Here is a 16,711-nt window from a genome sequence, read left to right as displayed (position 1 = left end):
AGTGCATTTAAAAAAACTTAACACAGGGATCCCCAACCTGTGTGCCGCAGCCCACTACAGGGCCATGGCCTATTGGCCACCGGGGCCCATGAGTGGCTGCTGAAAGTGTCGCTGCGAGCATCGCAGGTGCACATGGCCCGTGTGCGAGAATTCATGGCCCCACACATGAGCAATGAGTGTTCCTGTGCATGCACAAACACACACATGCATTCACATACACACACACACCATAAAACCATCCCTTCTTTCCCCTTCCGGGCCGCCAATCTCAAAAGGTTGGGGAACTCTGTCCTAACACATATACATATATTATCCCCCCTAGTTGAATATATTACTATAATACTAGTTCCCCACCATTTGCGAAAGAGGCATCCCAAATTTTTAAACTACTAAATCTATCTGAAAATAATTAACTTGTCATTTATATACTGTATTAATGCCAAAATAGTTAACAAGAAGAACAATAAAAAAGGCAAGAATAAAGTTTCAAAACCTTCTGTTAGCAAACTGTTATTGTAATTAATTCGTAAAAAATTTACCATGGCATCAAATTGTCCCAAGAGTTAACGTTAATTTGCCCTAGATTAAATATCCATGTTTGTTTCTTAATACCATCTCTTATCAATTGTCTGGTAAAATATAGTAAATGCAATCTACGAAATCGGTCTGTCTTCCTGTCATGGCCCCCTCAGAGGCCAGCTCCGAGAAAGAGGAAGAGTTGGAGCTGGGACTGTCTGGCAGGCCCCTCAGGCGTTGGGGAGGTGGTCGACCAGGAGTCATTCACTTCTCCACTCAGTCAGGTTTCTGCTGTTGTAAAAGAATGCAGGCTTGAATTTCAGGGAGGCCTATGCAATCAACTCAGTTAGTTCTAAGTCTGTACAGCTCATAGTTCTTTCCAATGCTTCTGCTGCTTTCAAATCACATTCTTTTTGTGATAATCTAGTTTATCCAGAGCTACATGCATCAGGCATATTAAATATAAATGGAATAATATAGGTAAGTTTGTTCCCTAAATATTAGATTATCCGGTTTGCATTCATAAAAACATTACTATTAGAACTATTATTACCACAGCAGTTCTATTTTTATATAAATAATCATTTTATTTTTCTATTTAGCATCCCTTCCATTCAGTCTCATACACAACAGCCAAAAAAGTGCAGGGCCTAAATCAGGAGTTACAAAGAATTTGGCAGAGTCGTTCTTAAACAGCATACTACTGACATTCTCTTGGGAAAAAAAAATCCTGTCAAGAAGTCCTGAATTGGCCAGATCTGACAATATGTCTGTTTTTCTCATTGACTAAACAACCAATCCAGTTCAAGCCCAACCAAATGGTACTTTACAGGTAGTCAGTGACTTAATCCATTTTGTTTAGTGACCAAAGTTACAATGGCACTGACAAAGGTGACTTGCAACTATTTTTCACATGACCATTGCAGCATCCCCAGGGACACAATCAACATTCAGATGCTTGGTAACTGGCATGACAATTGCAGTGTCCTGAGGTGGGGAAGCCAGATTCACTTAACAACTGTATTAACAATTTAACTGCAGTGATTCACTTAACAACTATCTTGCTTAGCAACATAAATTTTGGACTCAATTGTGGTCACAAGTCAAGGACTACCTGTAGGTTGACTAAGTGTCACATTTACCACAAAAATAAGATCAGTCAATAGTTCTTGCTGAGAAACAATAAGACCTGGAGAAAGATGAGAAGAGGTAATATAAGCCAATTACTCTTTTTCTTCATCCCTATACAGTCCAGTATGTCAATCAGTGTAATATACTAGCTGCTTTTGGAATAACAGCTAGAACAGAGGAACATGAAAGTCAGCATATCAAGTACATTATTTATTTGTCAGCTTCTCTGTTAAATTTATATAGCTGCACATCTTACAAGAAGTGGTTCTGGATGGTGAACAGCAAAAAATATAAAACAAATGAGGGGTCCTTAGTGCTCTCTGAGCTTGCAGAGGTTTCATTACCCAAACTAGGTAACATCATCAGTGCTAATAAGTGGGATTTGCTCTCAATTTATATTTTAGTGGCTCACCCTGTCAGCGTTGGTGGGGATCATCTTGCAGATTCTTTGGTTTGGCTGTTCACTGTTAGCTTGTTTGGTAGTTCATTGGTTGGTCTGATATTAATCTCTGTGTTAATCTATGCTTATCTGGGAATTGGTTATGGATTATTTATTTATTTATTTATTTATTTATTTATTTATGGGACTTATATCCCGCCCTATCTCCCGAAGGACTCAGGGCGGCTAACAACAATAACTTATAATAAGTACAGAAATTAAGATAAAATTAAAATTAAAGTCATCTGTGCAATAAATTAAAATTAAAAATTATAAATAAATTAAAAATTGTAAACATAATTAAAATGCCTGTCAGTCCAGGTCAGCCAGGTGGAAAAGGAGTGTTTTGAGGCCGCGGCAAAAGGACTGGAGATCTGGGGCCATCCGAAGCTCAGGGGGGAGCTGATTCCATAGGACTGGCGCTCCCACAGAGAAGGCCCTTCCCCTGGGGTTCGCCAGCCGACATTGTCTAGCCGACGGTACCCTGAGGATGGGGTGATGTTTTGGTCTTTTTTGTTTACTTTTTGACTTGACTGGCTCTTTTGCACAGTGTGTAGATATTGTTTATGTGCCTATTGATGACTAGTTTATCAAACTGCCAGGCTTTATAGGCTGGGGTGTTTTAGTGTTTCTGATCACTGGGTTTTGTGGGTGTAAGGAAGCTTGACCTCTCCTGAAAATATCCCCACTGCTGACTTCAGTAGAGCACCAGGCAAGGTAAAATACATTGGCACAGCTTAGCCTCTTCTGGGAAGGAACCTATAGTCATAGTTTAGAATAGAATAGAGCTGGAAGGGACCTTGGAGATCTTCTAGTCCAGCCACGATTAAGCAGGAGAATCAGGTGAATATCCAGTCTCCTCTTTTTAAACTATACCCAATTTTATTGACTCAAGCTCAAGAGATCCATCAAAAGCATGAGACTCTAGATCAGGGGTGTCAAACTCAATTTCATTGAGGGCCGCATCAGCATTGTGGTTGCCCTCAGGGGGCCGGGTGGGCATGGCCAGGGTGGGCATGGCTAGAGTGCGTATGGCCTACTGGGTGGGCGTGGCCAGCTCTACATCGTTCGCATCAAGGGTGCCTATGGGTCCTGGGCAGGAGTGGGACAGATCTGAGGGTCTCTGGCAGAAGGAGGGTCTCTGGGCCAGGGCCAAGGCAGTGGGGGCCATTCCCTCACTGTTTCCAGGATGGCTTTGCGGGCCACATGAAACCACTTCGCGGGCCGGATCCGGCCCCCGGGCCTTGTGTTTGACATGTCTGCTCTAGATTTTCCCTCTTAAGAGTTGGGAAAATTATTTTGAAAAAGTATCCAAGATACAAACATAAAACATGCAAACCTAGGTGCAAGTTCTTTCTGTGTCTATTCTATTATACCATACTCTATTTCTATTACTATTTATACTTTACAATGTTCTCTAGACTATATTCTACCATATCCTATTATTTGTATTATATTATATGTACTGTATATTGTACCATTTCTACCACAGATATACTATTAATTTTGCTACTATACTATACTATTATTAGTATACCACAGTATTTCAACTCTTAAAGACCCTGGTCTGTCTTTAAATCCTCTCTCTCTCTCTGGGATTTCTTCTACTGTTTTTCTTACTTATTAATGTGCAGCAGATAAAGCACTGGCACCTTCCCAACGTTGTGCTTGGTTTGGCTTTGCTGTGCCTGCTCTGAACCCTTCAGTCCCTGCTAAGAAAATTTGTTTTATTTGGCTGCTTTCTGCTTGCTGCTGTTGCTCCATTTTCGAAACCCAGATTATCTCCTCCCGCCACCTGTTTCTTTCTCTCTTTTTTTAAAATTGCAAATTTTATTATTTAATTATTTAAAACTTTGGACAAGGTGTTAACGGTCTGACATTCCTTCTTGTCTTACATCATTTTTGTGTTTTATATACATATATACACTTTATGTACATATCATTTACATACAGTTATACAATATCAACCACCTTATTCTAGTAATATGTGAAATCAGCATCCTGTATATTTCTATTGAGACCTTCCTTTCTGTTCCCACCATAGGTAAAACTTATTCCAAATTTTGTAGTAATCTGACTGATCTTTGTTTTTAATTTCCAAAGTTAACTTGCCCATTTCTGCGCACGCCCAAATTTTATTTATCACTTCACTCTCGTCCGGTATTTCACTATTTTTCCATTTCTGGGTGAACGTCATTCTCGCTGCTGTGATGATGTGTATCATTATATATAACTCTTCTTTGATATGCTTCTCTGTTGTTATGCCTAGTAGGAAAAGTTCTGGTCTATAATCTACTCTCCGTCCTGATATTTCTTCTAACCACATCCATATCCTTTGCCAATACTTTTGCATCTTATTACAGGACCACCAAACATGAAAATAAGTACCTAATTCTTTGGAGCATTTCCAACAGCTTGGGGATATTGTCTTGTACATTTTGGCTAATCGTGCTGGGTGGAGATGCCACCGGTAAAACATTTTATATAAATTTTCTTTATAAGCTGAGGCCAGCGTTATCTTTTTATTTCTATCCCAGAGAGTTTGCCATATATCAAGATCAATGCCTTGTCCCAAATTTTTAGCCCATATCAGCATTGGTTCTTTAACTTGTTCCTCAATCATTTTATACCCCAATAGCAAACTATACAATTTCCTTATTTGTTTCTCATCTGGCCCCAATAAAATTTTATCCAATGCAGTTTCTTGAATATTTATCCCCCACTCTTTCTTATCTTTCCCATATCGTGTTTGTATCTGTAGGTAAGCCCACCATTCCAATTTTATCCCTTGTTGTTCTAATTCCTGTCTAGATTTCAATTCTCCCACTTCATTCGTAATATCTTTGTATGTAGTGCTGTTTTCCAAATTAAACAAATTTCGGTAAACTATCGCTTCAAGGATGGACAACCAGACTGGTACTTTAATGTAATTTTGTTTTCTAATTTTATTCCAAATTTTAAGTAGCACTTGTCTAATCCAATGGTTTTGAAAATGTTGATATAGCCCTTGTTTCTCATTCCATAGATTATCTCCTCTCCCCACCTGTTTCAAGGTTGCATCTTTTATAACAATTCTGCCATGCTACAGCTGTGGAGTAGGTTTAAGTAGGAGAAGAGAAAGGCAGCACAAATGCCTGGAATTTTTTTTCCAGCCTGTTCTTCCCCATCTCTGGGTTTTAGGCAGGGTGCAGGAAAGTTGGCATAGTTGGCAAAGCTAAGCAATTCCTGGGGGGGGGGGACACTGACAATCTCAAGCATATCAATCATATATTGTTATGGACCCAGTCAGTTAAAGAATTTTGACTAACAGGATCCAGGAAGAGGGCCTTCTCTGCCCTCACTTCCAACTTTTTGGAATATCATCCCCTTAAAGGTGAGGTGGTCTCCCACTCTCCTGGCCTTTCAAAAGAGTTTGAAGACCTGGCTGTGCTGACTCACATGGGGCCAGCAGAGAAGCACACAGCCTTGGGCTTGGTCAGTGCCTTTAAGCTCCTCCCCTGCCTTTGTAACTATTGATTTATTCTATCCTTGTTTTAACTGCCTCCTTTTATAAAGAGATAATGTTTTTATGTGGTTTTTCTGTTTTTAATTACTCTGAGAATGAGAAGGGCAGCCTCTAAATTTGATAAAACAAATAAATAAACCCAAAAAACATTGTTGATTTTCCATCTCCGTGGCAAAATTCATTAAGGTGATGAAATGCATTGGAGAGTTACTCATGAGAAAGGTCATCATATATAAAGTAGCCTCTCCTTCCCACGTCAGCATTTAAAATCAGGTATTTTAGGTGAAGACATAGTACTGAATATTATCTATCAAAAACATAAAAATAAACAGAAAAGCCAATGAGTCTCTGAAATGTTTTGCACCCACCTGCTTCAATCAGCTGATTCATAAATGTGCTTTGACGGAAGCATTGTCAATTCAAAGCATTGTTTGTGAATTTTTGCTGTTCTAGTACACACACACACACACACACACAGAGAGAGAGAGCGAGAGAGAGAGAGAGAGAGCGAGAGAGAGAGAGAGAGAGCGAGAGAGAGAGAGAGAGAGAGAGAGAGAGAGAGAGAGAGAGTGAGTGAGAGAGTGAGAGAGTGAGAGTATAGAGTATTTCAGTTTTAAATCTGTTAACTGTGGCTGACTGGTATGGCATAAGCCCCATTCTCTTTGATGAATATTCTTGTTTCTGTTCTGTTCACTGCATGCTTCCTGTCCACAGAGTAAAACTACTGTGATGTTGTATTTTTTCTGGGCTGTTCTTCTGTCATTTCCTTTTTTTTTAGAGCTGTTTTCCAAAGTAGTAGTTGTGAGGATCACAAGGGGATTTGAACCCTTGCCTGTAGGGATGTCTGGGGAACTAAAATTCAATTGAATTCCTAGGACTGGTAGGATGGGACTGTTTTGTAACATGTTTATTTTACATTAAAATGCAGGTTTGGCTGCATTGTCCCTGGCATACACTCTCATTGGAGGGCATTAGTGAGTTTCCAAGAATATTGGAACGGTCTTGTGTTTCTGTTATTTTATGAAAACTTGCATCTGCGTTTTTTCCCTCTAGGGCTGAGCATCCATTGGTTGCAGCTGTCATTCTGATGTTATCTAAGTGTAAGATGGTTCTACCAATTATTCAAAAAACACAGCTAGGCTTAAATTAGTAATGATAAACCAGAATATTTATGAACAGAATCATCTTATATACCTTGCCAAAGATCTGAAGATAATGTAAGAAATCACTGGCAGAAGTAAAATAAAATAATATTAAATAAAAGTTTTTAGAAATGTAGAAGACTTCAAGTTTCTGAGTTCTATAATCTCCCACGATTTGAAATGGACACCTAACATTAGAACCATCACTAAAAAAAAAGCACAACAAAGAATGTTCTTCCTGTGTCAACTTAGGAAGTTCAGACTGCCCCAGGAGCTGTTGATACAAGTCTGCAGAGGAATTATTGAGTCTGTCATCTGTATTTCGGTAACTGTCTGGTTTGGTAGAGCAACCACACAGGGCAGGTACAGACTCCAACAGATAGCTAGAAGTGCAGAAGAAACAATTGCAACCAGCCTGCCTTCCACTGAAGACCTGTATATTGTGTGAGTCAGAAAGAGAGCTGAGAAAATAGCTACAGACCACTCACATCCTGGACATACTCTGTTTCAATTCCTCCCCTCAGGGTGCCGCTATAGAGCATTGCATGCCAAAACATCTAGACACAGGTACAGAATTTTTCCCTTGTGCCATCACTCTGCTGAACACCCAATCCCCACAGTATTGTTTTATGTAAGTATATTTGCCCATGTTGTACAGATGTAGTATTATTGTCCTTTTCATCTTCTCTACTACCTGCTCTTATTGATATTATATTATGATTATTACTCTGTTGCTTTGCACGTACATTGAGACCTTCTGCACCAGAGACAAATTTCTTGTGTGTCTAATTATACTTGGCCAAATAAAGTATTCTATTCTATTCTATTCTATTCTATTCTATTCTATTCTATTCTATTCTATTCTATTCTATTCTATTATTCTATTCTAATTTCTATTCTACCGGTATGATGTCATAATATTCTTTAAAAGCACAGCCAGAGCTTTTTGCAAACTTTATAAGCAGCCTAAACTATTACATATGTTAATATAAATAACATAAATATTAAGTGACAGGATACCTCCAATTCACAGACCAAATCAGCTCAAGTCTAATTAATCTATCCATCTCACGCACAAGCCTTGCTTGTATTCCAGAGCCCTTGATATACTTTTCCCAGGTCCTGAACCATATCCCAGAAACCATATTTCCCATTCAGTCCTATCAAGGAGAGGGATACAATGATAAAAATATAACAAATTAAGATCATCAAAAAAATAAACCTACCCCCCCCCCCAGACAGCGAGGATAATCAATGTCCAGTTCAAGGGTCAGATTAACAGTGGAAATTTATTTTATTTATTTATTTTTTTATTTTAATTCCATTTATATCCCGCCCTTCTCCGAAGACTCAGGGCGGCTTACAAGCTTAGCAGTAGCCTTCATTCTATGTATATGCCTGCTTATTAGGGCTTTCACACACACCCCAGCGGCATTATTACAAAGTCAGCTTAATTGCCCCCAACAATCTGGGTCCTCATTTTACCTACCTCAGAAGGATGGAAGGCTGAGTCAACCTTGAGCCTGGTGGGATGCGAACCTGCACTAATTGCAGGCAGCTGGTGTTACTTAAGGAGGCATTAGCCCACTGCTCCACCAAGGCTCTTAGGAAATACCATTAAATTCAAAGGAAGAAGTCTGCAACTTAAACAAGAGTCAGAGGAAATTTCAGAAATTCTGGTGAGCAAGCCAGGGCATCAGTCTAAGCACATAGATACAGGCTATAACTATAAACAATGTTGTTTCCAGCACTAAACTGCATTCTACTTTTATGTCAAAGAAGGAAGGATTCCACCCAAACTCAGCCAGTGCTTATGAACTTTGAAGAGAACATCCAGTTTACAATGAGCTTTTACTCCCAAGAAACTTATCCCTGAAACCTTGTGGCTTTGTGCCATTTTATTTGTATCACTCAGAGGCAATACAGTTCTCATCATCTTGAGGACTGTGGTGTCAGTATCAGATGTTGGACTAGCAGATTTTAAATAAATAAACTTCTGGTCCCATTCAGATCTGACTTTTCAATTGCAGAACTATACTGGGTCTGTTCTCCTCATCTCGTCTCCTCCTTGAGAATGCAACCAGAAGGGGCCATGGCATATGCCTACCAATATGGGAAATGTTCTTGTTTTTAATCATTAACTTTCCAGCCTAGGGAGGCTTTCTTGCTCATTCCACAAGATTTTAAAATAGTCTTCAGTTGTTATTAGTAAAAGATTTAACAAGTCATACTTCCACGAGAGGCAACAGAAGAAGGGTCTGCTGCCTAAAATAAAGCTAAATCTCCCTTCTCCAACAGTGTAATCCCCCAAATCACAAATCTATGTCTACACACATACACACATTGCAATCAAGCTTAAAATAACCTCCATCGTTGGCAATGAAGAGTGAACTGCCTAATTTTAATATGTATGTAAAATATGTAATTTTAATACCGGTATGAGTGTTTCCTTTTCTTCCTTTTCTTTTCTTTTCTTCTTGTTTTGATAAAAAGAGAAATACTGAGTACCAAGTCTGAATTATCACACGTGCAGCACACAAGGATTTTGTTTTTGTATGGAGTAAGTTTTAGATTCTCAAACAAACAGATGGTTCTATTGATCCTAAATAAAAACCAATTCACAATTGAGACCCATACTTATGGTGCTGCTAAGTATATTTGGTGGGTAGCTCCTTGGCTGATAAGACATTGTTAAACAGCAGCGATAAAGACAAATATGGCAATGTTCCTTTTGTACCAGAAAGTGTTATGTAAATATATGGTTAAATAGTTCTTATGACCTTCCCCCACTGCTGAACTTTAACACTATCCACTGTCTTATTCTTACATTAGCAGAAAAGTGACTGGTGTGAAATGCGTTTTCCCATTCCTGATTCCTACTCTATACTGCAGTCACCAAAGGCTTCGAAAGTGACAGATTTTACCCACCCTAAGGCTGAACTTGGGCAATGTTGGGATAAAAGGGAAAAACGTAAAATTAATACAGCTTAGGACAGCTGAATCATGTTTCACTCGTAGGCTAGAGACAGGATGAAGGCAGTGTCATGAGGCCAGAACAGAAAAAAAAGATGTTGTTAGGGCATGTTTGTTCTGTGTTATCAGATTTTGAGCCAGATATGGCTATACATCTCTACTCATTTCCATTTTTAGTAACAAGATAACAGCAAAAAAGGTCTCTGATTTAATATTATTACTTGCTTTAGTGCAAACAAGAACACAACAGAATAACAGCATTGATAGAGAACTTTCAAGTCTTATACTCCAACCCCCTCCTTGAGCAGAAGATCTTATACCATTTTCTTGCCCATGTTTCAAACCTTACTGTTCTCTCCACTCAATTGCATATTGTTGGATAGGGTCCCATTGTTCAAGTCTGTCATGATCCTTCTGAACCTTGAGTCTATCTTGCTATATCTTCAACATTCAGTCTTAAAATGTCTACAAAGAGGGTATTTGATGTTTATCATGCCAAACATATGCTTTAAGCATAAGTTAAATGTCTGGCTTTAAAGGAACAAACTAGTTTTCTAGGTACCAAATAATCTAAATGCAATAGATGAAAAAAATAAAATAGAATTCATAAAAATCGAATAACCATGTCATATGTTTACATGTGAATACATTCTGTGAAATAAATTTGCTTTTATACTGTGAATAAAATGCACTATGAATCATTAACTCCTTTAATTGGAAGGTAAAGGATAAGGGTGAAGAATATTTTATTAAAAATAATAAATTCAAGAGTGACTTCTGATCAAGATGATACTGAATTAGAACTGGCATGATAATGCTTTGGCACTCCCTATAGTATTTTTACCTTGATGATCGACAAATTATCTCTTATTGGCATTAAAAAGAGATGATACATGGTTTTTATTTTGGGAGAGGGTTTGTTGACTGCCTCCATCCCTGATAGGCAATAGTTAAAGCAGGTCAATTTAATTCATTAAATTTATTATGGCCGCCCACTTCATTAGAGTTTAGATGCAGGGAAGGATAACATGTCTATTATTATGATTATGTAAGAGTACTATAATGTTATTAAACTAATCATTGTCTCATTGTGGAAAATGAAATATCTCCGCCAGAAAATTATTAGCTACGTATCAGGTTGATTCATCATCTTCTAGGCTTTCCCTTTTGTACAGCCTCAGCCATTTATTGTGAACTTTCTTAGCTTTGCCATGAGAAATGAACCACTGCAAAAAATATGTACCAGCAGAATAAATTGAATGGGAGGAAATAAATCTCACATAATATTCTTTCTAGATAACACCAACAACTTGCTAGGATACAGAAAGTCATTCTTCACCAGAAGAAATTTGACTAATGAGAGAAATCTTTACATGTGTAGCTTCCCACCCACCCACCCCCCAAAAAAATTGTCTGACGTCATCTAAAGATCCTTTTCAGCAATGATGAAAACTGAAAATCAACATACGTTTAAATTTACACTAAAGTCTTTTGGGAGGATTAAAAAGCCTGTTTTCCTACGTTGTTTGATCCCCACCTCAGGTTGCCAAACATTTTATCTCTAATAAAGACTTTTGCTTGTTCTAAGTATTTGTCCTTGAAATTGTAGGAAAATATTATATATTCCCCTGCAATTGACTCTCCTCTTTGCCCTTTATTTTTTTTCTCTATAGGTCAAGCAGAGCATAGTCATAGGACCTCCCTATATTGCCCCCGTTACCAGAATGGGACAGCACTGTGCAGCCTTTCCTTCCAAGGATTTTTGTCTGTTTAGGCTGAAGCCCTTTACTGTTTTACAGGCTAATCCTAGCAGTTTATTATCAACTTCATAGAGGAAGGAAAATGCCTTCAACTGAGCCAGTGCTTATCATTGGTCTACGTAACTTTATGACCTCTTCTTCATCCTGATTGCTGCCATAGGCGCAGTTATTGTAACTCTGGTCTTGTAAGCTAAATGTTGCTGGTTTGAAACCTAGCAGAAACAGGACTTTTTCTCTCTGAGTTTCCTATGTGTATCCTAACTTTCTTTCTTATAGTAAATGCAGTTCCACTACTTTGCACTTTTTTCTCAGGCACCTGGAATAGAAGGGCTTCACCCTCAGTTCCCAAATACCAGACTGAGAGCTGGTACTGAAACCCTTCAATACCAGGTGAATGAAAAAATGAAATGATGTCTTTGCCGTCTTGAAACTTGCAGATACCATTAGAAATTTGACAAATATTAACAGAATTAGAGTAAAATCGCAGAATGTATATATAAAAAATCATTACATGGCATCTTTAAAAGATAAGGCATTAATTTCCATCCCTATTCTCATTTTACTAATACATGAGTTTGATATCCTGTGAGACTAAAATCCATCTCTCCTGGCCTTAAAATGAAATTAATGCAATATAAGCATTTTGTTTACTATACGGCAGATACTCAAAAAAATGTTCAACTAGTACAAATTCCAAAGATAAACCATTAATTTGGAGGGTAAGGACTTGCAATTACAATTGCAATTATTTTACATGAAAATGGATTTATACTAATTCAGGTATGTGAAGGATATATAAGACTTTTTGGCTATATTGTACCCCCATTATTTGGAATCTACCAAGACATCAAATCAAATCTTTATTATGGTCATAGACCAGCATAAATCAAGACATCAAGATCATACAAAAGACTAGAGCATCACTTTCATTCTTTCTTAAAACTAATTTTGTTTGTATGTCACATATCTCCAGATAGATATTTAAGTATTCTAGATATTTAAATACTTTAAATATCACTTTTAGGCTTTACAATAATGAAACAGATTATACTTGAATTACATATCAAGGTATTCAAATATATCATTTCATTTTACCTCTTTCCCATCCAATTTGTTTTTATGATCCCAAACCTTTCTTTAAAAAAAATTACTTATCTCTGTGATCTCTTCACTGGACACATGCATGAAAGTTTATATATTACAATATTTTACAAATATATGCATGATGTTTATATGCTCATGTTTTTCTGCATGGATATAAAAGTATGTGTGCGTCTGTATAAGAGTATTTACCAACAGCTTTTTCATAGATCTCTTCATTTCTTCTTTCTGAAGCATTTTTTTCAGTACATTTTTGTTTCAATTTATGATGCTGAAAAACAAAACTATAACTCACCACATATCAACTGATTTTCTTTCAGATTGCGAAATGATGTTCCTTGTAAACTCCTTGGAAAAGCACACACTGTTTCCTCTGATATCCGCACTGAGGAATTTGTAGCCCAGTATAAGATCCATTTGAGATTACAATCACAAATGAGGGAATCAGTGTAGAAATGTCTGAAAACAAATCCCAAACATTTCCTTTTAAAAACAAAACACCATATATCAAATTGATTATATCAACCAAGATATAGAAGTTGCAACTGCCTTGCTCTCAGATTAACTGCTAGTGGGGGAGGGGCTGAAACAGTGTCCACACTTTCAATAGTTACAGCATAAAATAAATCATATGGATCATCCACATTCAAATGTGTATAAATGTATATGCTATGTATGTAGGTGTGTGGGTGTGTGTCTATACATATACATACTGTACACATATATACTGTATATGGTGTGATCGTTCAGAGGGTTAGGGACTTGTCAGTTGGTTTGAGGTCTGAGCACCACAGAAAGAGGTGAAGACTGAGCACCACACAAAGAGGTGAGATCCCATCCTTGCCCCAACTCCTGCCAACCTAGCAGTTTGAAAGCATGCAAATGAGAATAGATAAATAGGTATCACACCAGTGAAATGATAATACAGTAGCATTCCATGATGTCATGCTGGCCACATGACCACGCCAATGTCTTCAGACAGCACTGGCTCAATGCTCTTGAAATGGAGATGAGCATCGCCACGATAGTCGGCAACGACTACCAGAATAAAATCTGCACTGACTCCTTCACCTTCATCTACTGTACACACTGTATTTATTTAACAAAAATGTTCCTTTTCTCCTTAATGATCACCTATGAAATGGAAGAAGGGTCATCTTACATTTTCTGGTAAGAATTGCAGAGATTTATTTTCTGTGTAATTTTCCTTGGGGTAAAGAAAATCATTTTACATTCACAATCATTTTCCTTTTGGTTAATGTGGTATTTTTCATTTGGGTAACTTTATGTTCCCTCAAGGTTACATTACACACATTTCTCCCAGCAATATGCATAGTTTGCACTATGAATGCTTATGATATGCGCAAATGGGAAAAGGCCTGCTCACTTGATATATTTCTGGTTATCGTTAATTTCCCAAGACATGTTGTGCTTCTGCTTTCCTATACAAACAGTGCTGCCATCTAGTCACACTGATGGTTATTTAGATTTTCGGTTGTAGTGTTAGACAGTAAGATGGTGATTTACTATTCAGTGTGCAGGTTTCAACTGCTGATGGATACACTATTACACTTTATGCTTGATCAACAGAATGCATTTAGCTATTCAGAATAAAATGAATACTTGGAATCATTAACTTGATTATTCTAAATGACATTACTTTCACTTATCAATGAGGAATAATGCCTTATACATCATGTTTAATGAACCTATGATTTCACAAATGGGGTGTATGACAAATGATGTGTATGAATATCTCATATCCAGTTTGCAGCAGACGTTTATGTCACCAAATGTGCAGTTTCTACTGAAGGATCAGCATACTGCAGGAAAATCCTTTTATCGGATATGTAGAACTTCAACTGTCATAATCCCAGTGATAATCTTTTCTGTATTGACTGACAAATATGGAAATTTCCAGCCAAGACAGCTGACTGAAAGGTATGTTTGAAAGGTAGCTAGGGGGAAAACCCACACTTCTCTAACAATATATAATTACTGCAAGTCAAATGTCAAGCGATGGGAAAATCAGAATATTCAGGCAGTTCAAATGAATATAAAGATTTATAACAAGCTTAGGCTCTCTACAAGAATCTGACCAACTAGCAATCAAAAGAAATGAGCGGGAGGTAAGAAAGAAAATCAAGGTGGCCTGGACTTATATCTCTTGCAGGCACGCAGGGACTCATGACTGATGATGCATTTGATACCTCTCTCAGGTTCAGCCTGGTCATCTCCTACATCAGACATGTCAAACTCGCGACATCATGTGACGTCACACAACGTATTGGGACGGTTTTGCCATTGCCAGCAATGGGGTAGGTGTGGCTTCCGGATGATGCGTCCAGCCCGCAGCCCAGCAGTTTGACACCCCTGTCCTACATCATTAAAGATTCAGCCTGCAGATTTGCTTCAGAATTCTTAGAAATATGTTTTGCTTTTGGGAATTTGAAATTACCAGTTTGGCTGGAGAAAACTGGGCACAGCCTTTAAAGTTAACCTGGCCATGATGTCTAGCCTTTAAGGTCTAATCCCTCTCTATCAGCCCAACCCACTTCACAGGGTTGCTATGGGGATAATAAGAGGAGGAAACAGTACTAGGTATGTTCACCACCTTGAGTTACTTATGAAATAATAAAGGCAGGATAAAAAAAATCTACTAAATCCATTTCTAAGCAAAAATAAAAGTATTAGCTTCCAGGAACTTGCAATTATAAAAATACTATTTGGCCTGTATGCTCTAATTAATTTTTCATCACTCTTTTTTATTGTTTAATAAAATCCTAACAAGGAGAAAAATATAAATATTTTAATGTAATAGGTACATTTAATATAATCACAATTATAATGAGCATCTAATATATTTTATGCAAACACTATAATGAATTAATTTGTATGTTTTTTGTTTCCACTCAGACTTTTATAAAATTTAAGGCAAATTAACCATGACACTTTAATATTTTTCAAAGGCAAGTTCAAATAATAAACATTCATAAAATATTACTGTAATACTATTCAGCTGCCTTAATATTTTAGAGGTATGAAATTATTTCAAGATTTAGGAGAGCACACATATTATTTTCAGAATAACACTGGCAATACTAATATTTGTGCAAACGTTACATAACAAAGACATACTTACAAGGCTTTCAAAGTGAGAAGCTCAGAGAAAAGTCCATTCACCAGACTTGAAAAAATGTTTCCTGATAAATTCCTGAAGGGGAAAACAATCATTTTTAAAAAATGAAAGATATTTCTGGTTTGATATTATTTGGGATCATTAGTAGTGTATTTAAAATATGCATGTTTAGCATAAAACAATGCAACATATGCAACTACTGTAATCTATTCCCCCCCCCAAATATGCAACTGTGTCTTAAGCAACCAAGACTCTACAGTAGGGAACCACAGGTAAACGTGAAGTCTTTATGGACAGGATACTAAACTTCTGACAATGTTTTACTGATCCATCCAGAAATCATACAATTGGTGCATGTATGCCTATAAATGGAATATTATGCAAAATGTTCTTTCCACTGAAGACAGAGGACTATTTTGCGGGCTGCAGATCTTTTTGGTAAATATATAGATTTAGAGACAGAGATATAGAGATACATGTCAACTTTAAAAATGAGCATGGCTGCAGCATTTTTCCCTACTCGTTTACGGTTGACACATAGCACGGAAGGAGCAGGTTTTACCAGGTGCATCGCTAGGATAAACAGATTTTCTCCCATGGGAACCAAGGTCATCGACTGCTCCCGGGACTACAGGTTGGGCATTTCGTGAAAAACCCACCAAAAAGATGTACTGGGGAACATAGTAGCTTGCATAGCTTTAGGGGAGGGATTTCTTAACTTTGTATTGGGGATTGTTACTTGTCTGTTCAGACTTGGTTTCACTTTTAATGTGCCGATACTTTGTATCAATAAACATGTTTTTTTTTAGGAACTTGCAAGCCTCGGAGTTCTGCTTTATTTGTCTCTGTCTGTCAGAATCATGACAGACAGACAGATAGATAAACGAAAATGGGAGGACTGGAAGAGGCAACATCTGAAATCAGGAGTGAAGGCAGAAACATGAATAATCTGAGTTATGCAGACACCACCACTTTAATAGTTGAATATAAAGATGACAGAATTCA

General features: G+C 37.5%; 1 protein-coding gene across 1 annotated transcript in view; it reads right to left on the bottom strand.

Annotated features, from left to right (window-relative positions):
* The window catches only part of ADGRA1 (adhesion G protein-coupled receptor A1), a gene marked incomplete at both ends in the record, with an annotated part of 473,204 nt that overhangs the window by 295,036 nt on the left and 161,457 nt on the right, over positions 1-16,711 (bottom strand). The window contains 2 exons of the mRNA XM_083363639.1: positions 12,863-13,026; positions 15,710-15,781. Of these exons, the coding sequence (XP_083219765.1) occupies positions 12,863-13,026; positions 15,710-15,781 (236 nt within the window). The remainder of the gene's footprint in view (positions 1-12,862; positions 13,027-15,709; positions 15,782-16,711) is intronic.

The sequence above is a fragment of the Vipera ursinii genome (genome assembly GCF_947247035.1).
Source record: "Vipera ursinii genome assembly, chromosome: 5".
NCBI lineage: Eukaryota > Metazoa > Chordata > Lepidosauria > Squamata > Viperidae > Vipera > Vipera ursinii.
This window is presented reverse-complemented; position numbering and strand designations above follow the sequence as displayed.